At 39.5% G+C, this 17,119-nt stretch overlaps 2 protein-coding genes across 3 annotated transcripts; one reads left to right on the top strand and one right to left on the bottom strand.

The window, feature by feature from the left end:
- Positions 1 to 1,723: 1,723 nt before the first annotated feature.
- On the bottom strand, positions 1,724 to 3,014 carry LOC112179492 (mitogen-activated protein kinase kinase 9). Its single transcript, XM_024317917.2, has one exon. It carries the CDS (start codon positions 2,946 to 2,948, stop codon positions 1,962 to 1,964), a length of 987 nt encoding a protein of 328 aa, XP_024173685.1. The 5' UTR covers positions 2,949 to 3,014; the 3' UTR covers positions 1,724 to 1,961.
- Positions 3,015 to 6,718: 3,704 nt separating this feature from the next.
- Positions 6,719 to 12,071, top strand: LOC112175152 (potassium channel SKOR). Of its 2 annotated transcripts, XM_024312815.2 has the most exons (11): positions 6,722 to 7,164; positions 7,629 to 7,917; positions 8,649 to 8,988; positions 9,079 to 9,374; positions 9,614 to 9,694; positions 9,835 to 9,933; positions 10,321 to 10,545; positions 10,640 to 10,828; positions 10,918 to 10,993; positions 11,115 to 11,409; positions 11,734 to 12,071. In XM_024312815.2, exons 1-11 carry the CDS (start codon positions 6,878 to 6,880, stop codon positions 11,855 to 11,857), a joined length of 2,301 nt encoding a protein of 766 aa, XP_024168583.1. In that variant the 5' UTR covers positions 6,722 to 6,877; the 3' UTR covers positions 11,858 to 12,071. The 2 variants fall into 2 exon arrangements, with proteins under 2 accessions (XP_040368036.1, XP_024168583.1); XM_040512102.1 differs by lacking the exon at positions 11,734 to 12,071 and having other exon boundaries at positions 6,719 to 7,164; positions 11,189 to 11,350.
- Positions 12,072 to 17,119: the final 5,048 nt, after the last annotated feature.

The raw sequence follows: 17,119 nt of genomic DNA, 5'->3' as shown, positions 1-17,119 counted from the left end.
GCTTCGTAGAAGTAGAACCATCTCTTTCAAATTTTAACAAAACAACAACAAAAGCCCACCTAACGATGGTTAACTTGTTAATATAATTAAACAATAACCTACAATAAGCACGTTTGATTTGGACCTATATGCCGCAAATCATTTTGTTTCTAATCTAGGACTGATGGTTGAATTGTAAGCAACGTTTATACATTTCTTGCACGGTTTAACCAAACTAGCTACCGGCTACTCTTATTCAATCATGGATAAATTTCAAACCAAGAAACTTTGGCCAGTTGCCTGCCAGATTTTGTTATATACTGCATGCAATTGAAATTTGATTGACTAGACTTAATTAAGTGTGTTTATAATATTCTGCCGTTGATTCTGCTAATATATTCTTGCTCATTAAAATATGATTATTGACTTAAATTCCTTCTTAACAAAATCGATCGTAGAATTAATTTAAGAGCTGGTTAGTCACATTTAGTCATGTAGACGGCCACGCAGCAAGACTCATGATAAACTATTCAACTGTGTACAGCTTCTACTCAATTGTTATTCACCATCACAGCACTCAATAGCGGATTTAGGATATAAATTTGGGGTGGGCTATTCTAAGGCTTATTCATAAGATTTTTTTTTTCCATCAATATTACTTTCAAGGATTTTGACACTAAATTTCAAAGAAATACTATTAGAAATTGTTGTAACTACTAACTACAGAAAAACATGGAGAAAAAATGTGAAAAGTGGAAAAAACAAGTAAGAAATTTTGAAGAAATAGTAATAAAAAATGTGGTACCAAAAGGGAAAAAAATGGAGAAAAAAAGTGTAGAAAGAACAAAAAAAAAAAGAACCGGAACAAAAGAACAAAACGGGGGAGAAGTAAATGAGGAAAAAGCAAAAGAAATTCATGCCTGTAAGAGGATTCAAACCAAGCTCACAAGGGAAATAACATACCACTTTGCCAACTGAACCATTCATGGCTTTGTAAAATTTTTTAACATACAATTGACATATATTAGAAGTTTTAAAGCCCAACCAGCCACCAACGTGGATACGCCCCCAACCGTACCCACATATATAACAGTATTAATCGATTTATGAACATATACATTTATAACCCTTTGTGGTCTTTTACTAGTGTTTCTTAGAACATCTCCAACAATGGAGTCAAAAGTTAAAGTCATTTGCAAAATTTGGCTCTCCTAGTGTCATCCATATTTATTCATATTTTGCATTTCTAACTATCTTTAGTCAAGAGCCAAAGTCATTTCATAAATTCATCACATGCTGTTGGGGCCCATCTCAATTCACGTCTCACCACATATGGCTTTCGTTCAACAATATGCAGTCATTTTGACTCCTCTTTTGGCTCAAAAGCCAAAATGACTCTATCTTAGCTATTGTTGGAGATTGTGGATTTTGATTGAGGTAGCCATTTTGGCTTTTGACACCATGATTGGAGTTGCTCTTAGCTTCTCAACTTCTAAGTAAGTGTACATCTCTTGAACTCTCGACCTTTAATCACTTGGACAATCAGTTGATCAGTTAGCTAGCTAGCTCGTTTCGTTGCATTTGATAGCTGAAATTAAGAAATTTTGAAAAATGTGACTTTCATATATAAATTCCAAAATATCAAATTGAAGGCGGTTTCTGACATTCATTAATTGAAGATATTTCTCTGATCAATTCATATTAAACTAATTAAGAGATGAGATTAGGCTTTGAGAATAGGTGTTTATGGAACCTCAAAAGCTGAGATTGTTATCCTGATTCTTAAACCATGGACAAAATGGAACATGATGAAGAAACAAGAAGTAACGATTAAAGAATCCGAATCCGGCCAGTATCTACAATTGTTACTCAGTAGTATCCTACAGCAGCAGTGTCCAAAAAGTTATGTCAAACCCGGGGACCCGAATACTAATTACAATCGGATTCCGCCGCGCGGATATTCGACACCAACAATATGAACATTAATCCTTCAGGTACCGAATGGCTTTCGGATCTTTACAAACAAACGGGTGCGTCAAAAGCTGAGCCGCCGTCCACCTCTTCCCCGACTCCTTTTGCAAGCAACACTCCATAAAACTCCTGAACTCCTCCGACACCCCCTCCGGCAAGGCCGGTGGCTCCCCGAAACATATGGCGCACATAAGGGTCGCCCAGTCGGGTCTCTGACCCGGAGGCAAGAACGGAAAGTGGCCCATGTAAAGCTCCATGAGGGTTAGACCCAAGCTCCATATATCACTGGCGTACCCATTGTAGTTTCCACCGTAAGTGTCGGGGTCAAATCTCTCCGGGCTCATGTAAGCACAAGTCCCAACGTATGAGTTACAGTTATCGAGAGTTCGGCACATCATTTTGCTGACGCCGAAGTCGGCAATCTTGACTTCCATGTTGCTGTTGACTAACAGATTGGCTGGCTTGATGTCACGGTGGATGATCTTCTGAGTGTGGAGGTAATTGAGACCGTTGAGGACTTGACGAGCTACACGAGCGACCTTGGCCTCGGAGAACGTGCCGTTTTCTTTGAGCGAGGTCTCTAATGTTCCCGAGTCCATGTACTCCATGAGAATCCAGATGTCTCCGGTGGGCTTCTCGATGATGGCGTTGCAGTGAACCACGTGGGGGGAGTCCGTGCGGCGGAGGATTTCTATTTCGCGGTAGAGCTGGCGGCGGACGGTGGGGTCGGAGTCGCCTTTCACTATTTTTAGGGCGTAGTTAGCTCCAGTGCGCTTGTGGCGGACTTTGTAGACTGTGCCGCCGTTACCGTGGCCTAGTACCTCTAGTCTTTCGAGGTCCGAGGCGGAGAAGGAGGCGGCGGCGGCGGAGGAGCAGTTTGTGGTGGTTGCCACGGCGGCGGTGGGAGGGAGAGGTAGAGTGAAACGTGGGCGACGCTCGGAGGGTTCCGGCAAGGGGAGGCTGAGGTTGAGCTGGCGGCGTTCCCGGATGAGAGCCATTGGATTTTCGGAGGGAGGAGTCGAGTTGAGGAGAGTCTAGGGGGAGGTTGGGATTAAATTGGGGAGGGTTTTGGTCGCTATATATAAGTGGGAATGAAAAAGCACGTGGGGACGATCGAGTTGAGCAGCCGGCTGGAGTGTAGTGTGGTGGTGGGGACTGGGGAGCGAGGAAGGGGGATGGATATGGGGGGGGGTGTGTGGGGTCCAGTTCTCCCACATACAGATAACGAGCTAGGGTAACGATGGAGGAGGTGACCTGCATTATTATTTTGGGGCTACTTGTTAAAATAGGACATGTGATTTAAATGCATGCCCTAGTGGATAGCCCGCCACTTGGTTTTAAAACTATTTCTTGATCATCATTTTTATTTTATTTTTGTATCAAAAAACAAATTTTTTTTTTTAATCAGATGAGTTCAAGGCAATGGAGTACGTGCTGTTTCTGTCCCTATCACTCTAGCAAGCGGCTTTTGGATCATCTTCTACTCCATCACTGGCTTGATATACTTTTTTATTCCAGTTTATCTTTAAACTAATATTAATGAACGAAAATCACATGTGGGTTACGATCTTATCTTATTTTGTTATTGGTCATGACGATCTTATCTTATTTGAGTATTTATTAAGACACAACTGTACGTTGTTAGATGAATCAAGTTTCGATAAATATGGAAATCTTGGTAAGCCATCAGCAGTTTATTAAAAAATAAATAAAAATATTAGGTGCATCTGAAGTTTTGTTTGATTAATGAGCCCTGTGCTTTGGGCGGAGACGGGGAGGTCTTTTTCTATTGCTTTTTTCATATATATATATATATATATATTTGTTCTTTTTTCATTTTCATATCATTAAGTTTGGTGGCAAGTAGAGATCTATGATATCAAGATTCCATTGTGTGAGAGTAAACTAATAGAAGACCATTACCTTTTTCTTTGCAATGATTGATTCGCAAATTAGTTAAACTAATTACACATTTAATTAGGATATACTTGCATGCAACATGAGGATATATAATTGTATTTAAAAACAAATTGAAGATATTTGATCGAGTTGGAGCTTGGTTATATTAGATTTCGGTGTTCTGAATTTCTCCATATTTGGACAAATTGGTTTTGGGGTTGGTTTCTATAGTTACGAATAAGTTTGGGTAATCAAGTTTCGAAGAGAGATTGAAGTGACATATATAGGTGTGCATTGAACTTGGTCGAAAATGTCATGACATAGGTGGCCCTTTCCTCCGTCTTATTCGACGTCCATGTTGCTCCACTACATGTTAATAAGATAAGAAAATAGCATGGGGCATACTTGCTAATTTAATATCACAATTTTATTTTACTTAATTTTCCTTGTAGGTCTTATATCGCACTACAACGTTGTTACCAACTGACGAACTGTGGGCAGTACACATTTTTGAGAGAAATTAAAATTGCATTTTAGTATGTGATGTGCATTTTGGGTATTGGTGTTATCATTTTTCATCTAATTAGTTTATACTCCTCAATGTTTCAATTTCATAATAATCTCATAAGTCGATGATCAACATCTATGAAACAACAAAATGATAATATAAAAATACTTTTTGCTATCTTGGGAGAGAGTATAACACTCTGCAATGTTCTCCAGCAACTTTTATCTCAGGAAAAAAAAAAAAAGTTATCCAACAACTTTCTCCACCACATAAATTTAAATTCTAATTTTGTTGTTTTGGTATCATATTTGCAAAGCAAAATGAAGCAACAAATTAAGATAGTAAAATATTGTGCAGATACAGTATGATTTTATTTTATATTCTGCATTATATTAATGAATTGCAAAGTAGAGGATGACAATGCAATTATGCAAGATGGAAGAAAGTAATTGTTAATTATATGATTTTTATGATAAGTATTTATTTATCTATAGATAATTAGATACAGAAAAAACTAACAAATTTATGCATGACAAAGATGGGCCAGCTAGCTGTCCCTTTTTTTTTTGGTCAATTCATAATTTGGGTATTATGTTGTAAGTTGATGATGTCAATAGTCAGTTCTATGGTGGCAAGCCATGAAGCACACAACATGCAACTAGCTGCATGTAGCTATCGCAAATCGGTTTATCGCCAAGGAAAACGAAAATGGGATTTCTTTTAAATTTTGCATTATATAAGTAATTGTTTTGTCTACAAAAATATCAATCTACCTGTTGCTTCGTTGTGTACTTCCAATTTTTAATTGATTGATTGTGATTTTGATGCGTCATGCCTGACAATAGCGGTTATGTCTTCTTTCTTGGCTTTTTTGATGAAGTGTCTTCTTTCTTGGTTAAGACTCGAAGGTAAACCTTTATTTGTCCTAGGCTCTTAGCCATATCGCTTAAAACAAAAAATGCTCTAACCCTAATCCCATGGACTTGTAATTGTCTATACTTTGGGTCATCTACTCATCCAATCTTAGGTCCAGAGTCCTGATGGTGGACTCTTATGTTTTGAAAACCCATCTGCAACAACAACGTGTTGGACCTATTACAATTTTTTTTAAAGGTCTAAAAGCTAAAGGTTGATATACATTTAGACCATGTTGTACACCATAAGTGGATGAAGAATGATTGTGTTGGAAAATTAGAATTTGGCTCCTAATGATTAGAGTTGGGCAAATTATAAACCTTATTATCTGGGTTGATAGTACTTTTAAAAGGTCTAAAAATTTAAGAGTTAACCATAAATTGGTGATAATACCACAAGCCCATAGGCAGACAATGTCAAAGTCCCTTACCCAAAAAATCTGCAATACCTGGCTAGTTGGAGTTTAATCGGAAGAATCCTCGCTGAAGAGGAAGAAATTAAGATCCACGTGGGAAAGAAAAGTTGAAACTTCTAACAATTGCCCCGCTTTTGCTGAATGGAAGGTTTAAAAGGAGATTGAAAATGGTCTTTATATCTTCTTCTATCTTGTTGTTCTTCTTCTTCTTTAAAAAAGAAATTGTAACAGGAATTAGTATAATTAGTAAATAAAGGATGTTAATAACATGTGAGCTGGGTATTGGATATGATAACAGAAATGTAGCGAACCAATTAAGATTCAAATAGATTATAGTTCTAACCTCTCCAATTGATGTCCTTATATATGGGTTTTAATCTTAACGGTTACTGAGCTGTGTTTCTTAAGCTCATGGTGTAAATATCACTGAATCAAGTTTTATCACCGAATTTTGCAACTTTTTCTCCTTCATTAATCAATCAAGAGTTGCTAGTGCTCTGCACTTTTCCTTCGAAACTAAGAATGGGGGAAGATCTCTGAATTCTTAGAAGGCATATATGATTCCGCAATAAGATTTATGCGATGCTACTCTATCGGTAATCCTCCTGCGACAACAACTAGTGTAACTTCCCCTCCATTTGAATTCAGGGTCAGTATAAATTCTTTTACATGCGTTAATTCCTCTAGCTAGTCTCTCATCTTTAACTATTTGTCTTCCGTCTTTTAATTTCTTTTGGGAAGAATCTTATTATTGATTGGATAGGATTGGATGCTCTAATTAAAAAAGAAAAAGTTTTGGATTCCTAAAGGTTAAAGCTAGAAAAAGGAAAAATATTAAACAAAGAAAAAACCCTAATCGATAATTTGATAGAGCTAATTATGCACGACTGTATGAATGTACGTCTTAATTAGGTTCCTTACCTGATTGATTAAATCAAAGGTATCAGTACCCCTGGATTCTTTTTGTCACCACAATTAAAAGTACCCTACTTTTTAGAAATTCTGGCAGAGAAAAATACAGCTAGCTAGCTTTAAAACATTGGCACGAAACGGCATTAATTAATTATATATCATGTTGGACATGGCACTCATTCACTTTATGCCAAATTGTTGTTTGCTTCTTCATTATATATAGCTAGGTCTGGACAATACATGGTTTTCAGTTGGAGAATCGACCAGAAAGATAAAAAATGCATGGAGCTCAAGAAAGACGAAGATCGTCAGGAGGAGCTGAGGGTCACCGCCACGACTCCTCTGACGATGAAGGATTCGAGGTCGAGGACGACGAGCTCATCACCGATTCGAGGTCGTCGTCGAGACAGTTCTGGTGGAAAAGGCGTTTCTCTTTGAAGAGAAGTGAGTCTGCAGGCACTAATGCCACCACTGTTGAGACTACTGCGGCCAATGCAAGCAGAACATCATCATCATCGGCTTCTAATTCGCTTTTCAGTAGAATGGTCATTCATCCCGATAACTGGTACGCGCGTATATATATATATATATATATATATATATATATAATCGATCTTTCTAGCTAGCTAGTTGCCTACTTATAGTACATTATTATTTCGATCTGAGCATGGATCATCACTTTTGTTCTTGATAGCCTGGGACGAAACATGTGGTCTAGGATTAATTAGGATGAATATACTTATCATCAAGATCTTTGCCACACAAAAAAAAAAAAAATAATAATAATAATAATACACTTAATCATAAAGAGCGTACTGTTATGCACGAGAACGTCCAGAATTATCTTCATCAGCTAGCCTGGACAAGAATGTGACTCTATTAATTAGGCCCACATAAGCAAAGTTTCTTTGGGTTGGGTTTGCCATATTATGGCCCAAGATATAGCCCATAGATGGACCCTCTTGTGTAGGGTTTTGTAGATGAAAATGGAGGAGGGAGTCTAATTGAATTTGATTGTTACGCGTGCAGGTGGTACGTGGGGTGGACGCATTTCATTCTGTTATGGGCAGTCTACTCCTCCTTCTTCACACCTCTGGAGTTCGGCTTCTTCAGAGGCCTGCCGGAGAACCTGTTCATGCTCGACAGCTGCGGCCAGATAGCCTTTCTCATCGATATCATCGTCCGCTTCTTCGTCGCCTATCGCGACTTCCACTCCCACCGCATTGTCTACGATCGCCACCTCATCGCTCTCCGATACCTCAAGTCTCGTTTCCTCGTCGATTTTCTCGGCTGTCTTCCCTGGGATGCCATCTATAAGGTATGTATATATTTGACGTTTGGTAGTACATTCACCATTAGTGTATTCACTTTTTTGCACCTGTCAACATGATACCCTAAAATTAAAAACGATTAATACTATACCTAGATTTGAAAATCTGTACCGACGTGCATCTTAGGTTAATGGCATGTGTAATGCATGGAGTCATGGAGAGAATGATGGAAATGAAACATCAAGTACACTGTATGGAAGTGTGAAGTATGACTTTGATATGAAATTTCCAGTCTATAAATCGTTTTTAATTGTTTGATATTATTTTAACCGGTGCAAAATAATTTAAACACCTGTGATGAGAAAAACCCTATATATATATATATATATATATATATATATATATATATATAGAGGCCCGATCAAGGGCGGATGTCTGCACTGTCGCTAAAGTGTTGCTGCGTCGACGGCAGCGCGGGGCTTGCAGGAGGGAGGTAGGGCTTGCTGGTTTCTGGGCAGCCACCTCACCTACAACTGCAGGTTCTGTGCAGCACCGCAAAACCCGTCGCCAGTGACTCTACCCGACTACAGACCCCTGGCCTCCCTCCTGCAAGCCGCACCGCCCCGTCGGAGCTGGATCGAGGCCGGAGCAGTGACGTCCGCACTTTTTCTGGGTTGCAGACGTCCGCTCTCTCGAACGGCTCCCGTGTGTGTGTGTATATATATATATATGTGACAATGTAGAATTGGACATTTTCATATTAAATAACTATGTGCAGGCTTCTGGGAGAGAAGAGGCGGTGAGGTACTTACTGTGGATACGGCTAAGCCGGGCACGGAGAGTAACGGAGTTTTTTGAGAAATTGGAGAAAGATATCAGAATCAATTACCTGTTTACAAGAATTGCCAAGCTATTTGTTGTTGAACTTTATAGCACACACACAGCTGCTTGCATATTTTATTATCTGGCTACTACCATGCCTCCATCACAGGAAGGTTACACATGGATTGGGAGTTTGAAGATGGGTGACTATAGCTATGCACATTTCAGGGAGATTGATCTTTGGAAGCGTTACATAACTTCGCTCTATTTTGCAGTTGTTACCATGGCCACCGTTGGTAATTTAAGATTCTTAGTTCACTTGTCGTTATTAATAACTTGATATGTATGCTACAAATTACTGATTGTATTCAATGATGCAATTTCAGGTTATGGAGAGATACATGCAGTGAATGTGAGGGAGATGATATTCATCATGTTTTATGTGTCTTTCGATATGATTCTTGGTGCTTATCTGCTTGGTAACATTGCGGCATTGATAGTGAAAGGATCAAAAACAGAGAAGTTTAGGGACAAGATGGCGGACCTTATCAAATACATGAATAGAAACCGTATTGATAGAGGGATAAGTAAGGAAATTAAAAACCATTTGAGATTACAGTATGACCGTAGCTACACCGAAGCTGCTGTTCTTCAGGATATCCCTGCCTCTATTCGCAGTAAGGTATTGATCTCCTTTTAAGTTCTTAAGGCCTAAGGTTACATATACTCAAGCAGGCTAAAACTGTGGCTTTAGCATTTAAGCAAAAAAATATGATCCTTATTATTGATTTGCTATTAGTGAGAATTGATACATTACGTTTGCATGGGGTCTTACTTCTGATTAGCTCTCTTTCCCATTCCATAAATGTTAGTACTGTTGATTGTAGAACTCTACTATAGTTCCTTGTTTCTTTATTGCAGATTTCACAGAAATTGTATGAGCCATACATCAAAGAAGTTCATCTTTTTAAAGGGTGCTCTACGGGATTCATAAAACAGATAGTAAGCCAATGTCTTCAGTAATTTTATCCATCCGGGAAAAAAAATTGCTGTTGTCATTTGATTTTTTTCACCACCTTAAATCATTCTGCACTTACCTTATTGTAGAGGAAAGAATTTTAATTATGTTACTGGTTTATCAGGCAACGAGAATTCATGAGGAGTTTTTCCTTCCAGCAGAAGTGATTATAGAGCAGGGGGATGTAGTAGATCACCTATATATAGTATGCCATGGTGAACTGGTATGGCTTTCAATCTGAATATCCTTATATATAGGTATTATTTCAAAAGCATATATATATATATATATATATATATATATTATGCTTTTGAAATAATACCTACCTGCACATAGTGAAACCTAGCTAATAGTTACTCTGGTCCAAACTTAATACCTGCCTTTTGATTACATATAAATATCTGCATAAAACTATGCATACATGCAACCCTGCTCAGACATACCCTTCTCTGTTTGCCTGTGTGCACATCTTTCTGTTTGCATCTACAAAAAGATTCATAGTTTACCTTTTTGTAACAGCTGAAGGTTAGAGGATAGCTACATGTATTTTATGCTTAGCACATTGATATATTCTTGAACCTTTGCCTAATGGATTTGAGACTCTCTACAGGAAAAGCTGGGAAGGGGTGAAGATGATGACAGTGAAGAGCTGCTTGAGCGTTTGCAAACCTATAGCTCATTTGGAGAGGTTTCTTTTCTTTGCAACACTCCCCAGCCGTATGCTGTTCGGGTTTGTCAACTGTGTAGGGTCTTACGACTTGATAGACAGTCCTTTAGAGAAATACTGGAGATATATTTCTTAGATGGCCGGCTTATCTTGGATAACCTGCTTGAGGTAAATATACTTGAAATTGTGGTAGTCTTCATTTTCTCACTTCCACCCATGATCCAAACGGAAAATGTAATTGGCTTTGCTTCTCAACCCACAGGGAAAAGACTTGTATACCCGGAATAAGCTTTTGGAATCAGATATCACTCTATATATCGGAAAGCATGAAATGGAGTTAGTTATGAAAGTAAATTGTGCTGTCTATGATGGAGATTTTTATCGAGTAAAACGTTTGATTGGAGCTGGTGTAGATCCAAACAAGGTGGATTATGCTGGAAGGTCCCCTCTGGTATGAATCTGAATGGCTAATATGTGTGTAGTTACTAAACTGCAATACATTCTTGTGAGGCTTTCTTAATGTTTATCTGTTTCCAACAGCATGTTGCTGCATCAAAAGGGTACGAGGATATTGCTCGTTTTCTTATTGAAAAAGGGGGAGACGTCAAGATGTCAGGTGATCTTCTAACAAACTCTGCTAAAAAATTTTCAATTGGATCATGTATGATCTGAAGGAAATCACACTAGTACCAGATTTACCAATGTTGATTAGCTTTCCGTATTACTTGCTGTACCAGATAAGTTTGGGAAGACTCCATTGCTTGAAGCCATAAAAAATGGGCATGATCAAGTTGCTTCTTTACTTGTTCAGGCAGGGGCATCACTTACTATTGAAGATGCTGGTGATTTTCTCTGTGCTACTGTAGCAAAGAGGGATTTGGACCTCGTGAAAAGGCTTTTAGCCAATGACATGAATCCAAATGCGAAAAATTATGATCAGAGATCACCACTACATGTAGCTGCTTCAGAAGGGTTATATCCAATGGCAGAGTTCCTATTAGAAGCAGGAGCAAGTGTTCTATCAAAGGACAGGTACAATTTGACTATCTGAATGTCCATCTTGTTTGTCAGATTGTTCTAACTGATGTCATGGTCTCTATGAAACTTCCAAGTATGTGATGAGAATGGGGAGTTGTGATCAACCAACTCTTATTCTTGTCCTACTTCAAATTACTGTGTCCTGAAATGCTGCTTATGGATTGACTGTGGCTTATCCCTATGTTCAGCAAGCTCCTTATATGACATGGAAACCAATAAACGTACTCACAATTTTGTGTAAAGGCACTAAAAGTAAAGTGAAGGAGTTTATACAGCAACATGTTCAACCTTTTTATTCTATGTACTTGCTGATTGCAGATGGGGGAAAACTCCACTTGATGAAGCCCGCATAGGTGGAAGTAACAAGCTAATGCAATTGCTCGAATCTACAAGACTTTCTCAGTTGTCAGAGTTCTCTGATGGTTCTCAAGTAGTGAATTAGGTGTGTAAACTGTAGTATAAGTAGACTTTTCTAAACTTATCTTCTGCTTACCTGTTGATGTGTATCTTCTGTGATCCAATATCCTCTGATCTAGAAATGATATATTTTAGTAAAACTCTTGGTAGTGATCGATTAATTATTACTGTACGCATAGAGCAGAGCATGTCTTCCGCTTCATTACGGAATAAGAGAGGTCAACAAACGTACATTACCAGAGCTAGCTAGTGATAATACCAAGTAATTATTTGAAGAAAAGAGAAGGGAATAAGCCCGATTAGTACTATCTTTTCTCTTTTGGCTATGTGCTAAATCTGCAGTTGTACCTGTGACTCATCTTGATTATCATCCTTAATTTCTTTATTATTTTATTATTTAAAAATGGTGACCACTGATCATGATCAGCGACATGACTTGTTCAATTGATTAATTCACACTTGGGATTTTCTTTAATCGATCTATCATCTATCATTCATTCCGTCGTAACTAATTGTGTGATTGTCTAATATATATCTTGTCTTTTTCTTAGTGTTGTTTAATTGATCTACATTTATAGCTAGCTGGTCTTAGTTTATTGCAGTAGTGTAGAATGGATCGAGCTAGAGTGTAGGTTAGTTTTCTCTGAAAAATAATAAAGTCAACTTAACATTCAAGTTTGAATGCATCATTCCGCCGAAAGTTTGTAGTGAATTCACAACTAAACAACTTCGGATGTTAGCTTATATATGTTATCAGTCTTGTTATATATTGGCCAGTGTGCAGGACATAATAAATATATATATATAGCAGGCCGTTCCAAAGAGGACGTCCGCACTTTCGCTAAAGTGCAGACGGCGACGCTGCAGCTCGGCTCGAGGCGCGACGGAGCAGCGGGGGTTGCCGGAAGGACCCCGAGGGTCGGGCGGAGTCGTCGGCGACATCATTGCAGCGCTGTCCAGAAAACCTGTAGTTGCAGGTCGGGTTGCTGCCCAGAACCTGCAACCCCGACCTCCTCCAACCTCGAACGCTGCCCAGAATAGTCCCAGATGCCTCCGGCCTCCCTCCTGCAAGCCGCTAGCCGTCGTCGCCACCTGGAAAGCCTCCGCTGCGTCGTCGTCCTCACTTTAGCGAAGTGCGGACGTCCGCTTTGGAACGGGCATGTGTGTGTGTGTGCACACGCAGCAATTCAAGAGCGTACGTCCGCAACCTAGAAAAAGTGCGGACGACGCTCCTCCGGCCTCGATCAAGCTTCAACGGCGTAGTGCGACTTGCCGGAGGGGGCTAGGGGTCTGAGAAGCCGGTCTGCAGTTGGGTGGAGTCTTCGGGGAAGAGGTTGCGGCGTTGCCCAAAACCTTGCAGTTGCAGGTTCGGCCGCTGCCCAGAACGTGCAACCTCGATCTCCTCCGACCTCAATCGCTGCCCAGAACGGTCCGGGATGCCTCCGATCTCCCTCCTACAAGCCGCGCGCCGCCGTCACCGCCTAGAAGCTGCTGCTGCGTCGACGTTCGCACTTTAGCGACAATGCGGACATCTGCCTGTGATCGGGCCTCTATATATATATATATATATATCGCTATAGTTTCACAAGCAGGGCAAGGTGAAGACCTAGTTGTAAGATTTTATGATCTCGGATCACCATGTATATGTAGCATATGTAGCGTGGTCTACGCTAATGTGATTGATTCATTCAGCAACAACTTTTTGTTGGTTGGTCATAGATTTTTTTTTTTTTACTCCATGCACTGTGTTCCACTAACATGTCTCAAATTTATTAGCCAGTGTCACCATAGCTAGTATTCAAGAACCAAATTATAATTACTCAAAGAAGAGAGGGTATCGGAGTATCGATATAGTTTCACAAGTAGGGCAAGGTGATTCATATATACTATGCTGTCAAACATGAAAGTATCTCTTATCAAAAATAATACACACACACACACGGAGGCGATGTAGAGCGTACGTCCACATTGTCGCTAAAGTACGGACGGCAATGTTGCAGCCAAGTTCAGGCTCAGACGGCGGCTCGAATCTTGCTGGACGGAGGCCAAAGGCATCCTAAACCGCTTCTGGGCAACGATCAAGGTCGAGGGAGATCAAGGTTGAAGGTTCTGGGCAGCAACCTCACCTAAAACTTCAAGGTTCTGAATAGCGACTGCAAATTGATAGCCGACGACTCCACCATCAAGAAGAAGGTCGAGATCGACCCCTGGCCTCCATCCAACAAGTCTTGTGGTGCTGTTGAGGCCTGAAAGCTGCTGCAGCGTCACCGTGCGCACTTTAGCGACAGTGCGGACGTCCGATCTAGATCGCCTCCATGTGTGTGTGTATATATATATTATTTTTGATAAGAGATACTTTCATGTTTGACAGCATAGTATATATGAATCACCTTGCCCTGCTTGTGAAACTCCATTGATTGAGGCATTTTGAAAGCGTCATTTAGATGACTCTTAGTGTTGGTGGCGCCACCAACATGGCCAGAGGTGTTGCCTCCCTATCTCTTTCCACGTTGACCTCTTCGGTTCTGTGTTCGTCTATTTTGGCGGTTACCTTTCTATGTAGAGCAATCATATGGACTAGAGCCAGAAGTATCCCTAAGATTAGGGTTTCGCTCTTAGCTCCCTTTCTTAGGGGCGCGATTATAATTGGATTCCGGAATATGCTCTGTTTCCATGGATCTCGAATTATAGTTCTTCACAAGGATGTTGTCATGCTTTTCAGCGACATTCATAGCTCCAATTTGCTCATGAAACCTTGTGATCCGTCCTGCAGTAACATCGATTCGATAGTTCTTAGCAACCATCAATGCAGAGACGGGGAAGGTAGAGAGAGTTTTCTCAATCAATATCGCATTTGTGATCTCTTTACCACAGAATTCCATTAAGGATTTAATGCGAAATGCTTCCGGGTTGTAGTCAAGAACTTACTTGAAATCACAGAAGCGGAGGCTATGTCATCTCACTTCTAGGTCAGGAAGCAGGGAGTCACGGACGTTGCCAAATCTTTCTTCTAGTGAGAACCACAGCCTTCTGGGGTCTTCTTCATTCATACACTCGTACTGGAGCGAATCATCCATATGACGAGTCATTAGGATGATGACTTTCGCCTTATTTGCCTCTAAGGCTGCTTTATTTGCTTCCAAATCTTGAGTTTGCTAAACATTTAGCACGTCCTTGCTAGGCACGAGAATCATATCCAGGATTCCATCGGCCTTGAGATGTTGGCGGACATCACGAACCCACCTGTGATATTCAGAGCCAGTTGTTCCCAATGGAGCAAAGTCTAGTTTGTTCAGGTTACTCATCCTGAAATAGAACAAGAAATTAGGGTTAGTTTTAGAGCGTAAAAAGGCTACGAAGAAAACATATAAAATTTCTGAGTGTAGTTTCTCCCAAGAAATTATGAATTTCTTAGCATAATCACTTCCAAGAAATTCAATGCCAAGAGGTATTGGATTAGATCGAAACAATGATGTAAGTGGTCGATCATAAATTCTCTATAAACTCTAAGTTTAGAAATCTCAACAAGCTCTAAGCTTGGAGTGAGCACGAACCCCTATAGTTCGGCTTAATTAGGTCTCCCCTATGATGAAGAAAGGGGGTAGAAGAAAGGAGTTTGCAAGTCCTCGAGAAAAAGAAAAGAAATTGAATTAAAAACTCTAAAAAAAAAAAAAAAAAGGGCACTTTTAGAAAGAAAAACCTCGAAATAGGTCGCTGCAAAAAGTCACCTGAAAGTTGACCGGAAACGGTCAACCGGCGTTGACCGGTGCTGATGTGGCAGTGGGCTGGATGCTAACGTGGCGGTAGGTCCCTGCTGCTGACGTCAGCAGACTTCTGGGTTTGGGTCAGTGGGCTTCTGGGCCGAAGGCTTGGGCCTGTTGCAGTGGGCTTCTCCTTCCTCCCTTTTTTGTTCTTTTCCTTTTCTTTTCCTTCTACCGGTTTTCTGCCAGACGATTCAGTCGGCCGGTTCAGTGACTTTTAATCCGGTTTTCAGGGGTTTTCTTCAGGTTCCGGATTTATGGGATTGATATGCTACTGCCGGAAAAATTTGGTAGCAATTGGAAGTCCGGATGGTGGTGAACCGGTGGAATATTTGCTGCGGGTGGTTTGAAGATTTCGGTGGCCGGTTCGGTAGGTTTTCGGCCTGTTCGGGTGGTTTTGCTACCTGTTCTAGATTCTTCAAGTAGTGTGGCGGAGGCAGAAAATGTTTTAAGGTTTTGTATTCGGATTTAGGGTTTTAGCTATTTGTTTCAGGGTTAGGGCTTCATGTTGATAACGTGTTTAAGGAAAACTGAATTGGGAGAAAATTGAATCGTCATTTCATTGATAATAGAGGTCTCTTTATATAGATGATTACAAGCATAGAGATAGATTTGTACAAGGAAACATAATCGTACATTGATTGGATATCTCCTAAGATTCTCTGAGAATATCTATAATATAATCCCTATTTCAACTAGAGCAAGTAACCTCGAGTTTGGGCCAGACACATATTCTGGATTTACTTGAACATATATATAATTATTCTCAACTCTCAAGTAAAAAATTCGTATACAATTTCCCTAATTTAAAAAAAGTAAGAAAATATGTACTTTTAACGATTTGTATACACCGTCATTTATAAAATTCGATGATCAAAGCCACCAATTTTATAAGTTACTATATATATCAGCGGTTAGAGATGAAGACTTTAGGCTTGGTGGTCATACGTCTATATATATATATATATATATATATATATATCTTTGGTAAAATTTTGATATATGTTATAAATAGAAAATCTAATTTGAACAGCATGAGTTACTAAAATAAGATCGGATTGGTTCAACACTTGAATGATGAGACTTTTGCCTGTACTTTAATCAACCTTTTCCATTTAATTAAATGAGGAAAAAGGTGCAAGATATTCTAACAATAGTATGCGAAAGCACTAAAAACAACAATTGTTAGTCAAAAATGATCGTTTAAATAGTAATTAGATAAGAGGTCACACCAATGAGGAGATTGATTTATTCAAATTTGGAAAGAAATATATAGTTTATCAATGGATGACCAATAAGAAGTGATCATTCATTCATTCTAAAATAAAATAAAAAAATATGGAGTGATCATACATGGCAATATGGCACTGAAAGAGCCGGCTTCAGTCACATGATAATCGTGTTACCACTAATTAATTCATGCTAACCTAATCATTTGTAATTTTCCTTGAAATTTAACGTTACGTAGCTTGCTGTATATGTGTGAGCCAACATCTTCTTCTTCTTCGTCTTATCAATATTTATAA

The sequence above is a fragment of the Rosa chinensis genome, chromosome 7 (genome assembly GCF_002994745.2).
Source record: "Rosa chinensis cultivar Old Blush chromosome 7, RchiOBHm-V2, whole genome shotgun sequence".
NCBI classification, from domain to species: domain Eukaryota; kingdom Viridiplantae; phylum Streptophyta; class Magnoliopsida; order Rosales; family Rosaceae; genus Rosa; species Rosa chinensis.
The sequence above is the reverse complement of the archived record's forward strand: the minus strand, read 5'-3'. Positions and strand labels throughout refer to the sequence as shown.

What these genes read in the sequence shown, in the direction of transcription:
- LOC112175152 (XM_024312815.2), top strand. Translation starts at nt 6,878, where the DNA reads ATGCATGGAGCTCAAGAAAGACGAAGATCGTCAGGAGGAGCTGAGGGT. An exon ending in TGTTACCATGGCCACCGTTG is followed by an intron (nt 8,989 to 9,078) that starts GTAATTTAAGAT and finishes ATGCAATTTCAG; the next exon opens with GTTATGGAGAGATACATGCA. An exon ending in TAGTATGCCATGGTGAACTG is followed by an intron (nt 9,934 to 10,320) that starts GTATGGCTTTCA and finishes GACTCTCTACAG; the next exon opens with GAAAAGCTGGGAAGGGGTGA.
- LOC112179492 (XM_024317917.2), bottom strand. Translation starts at nt 2,948, where the DNA reads ATGGCTCTCATCCGGGAACGCCGCCAGCTCAACCTCAGCCTCCCCTTG.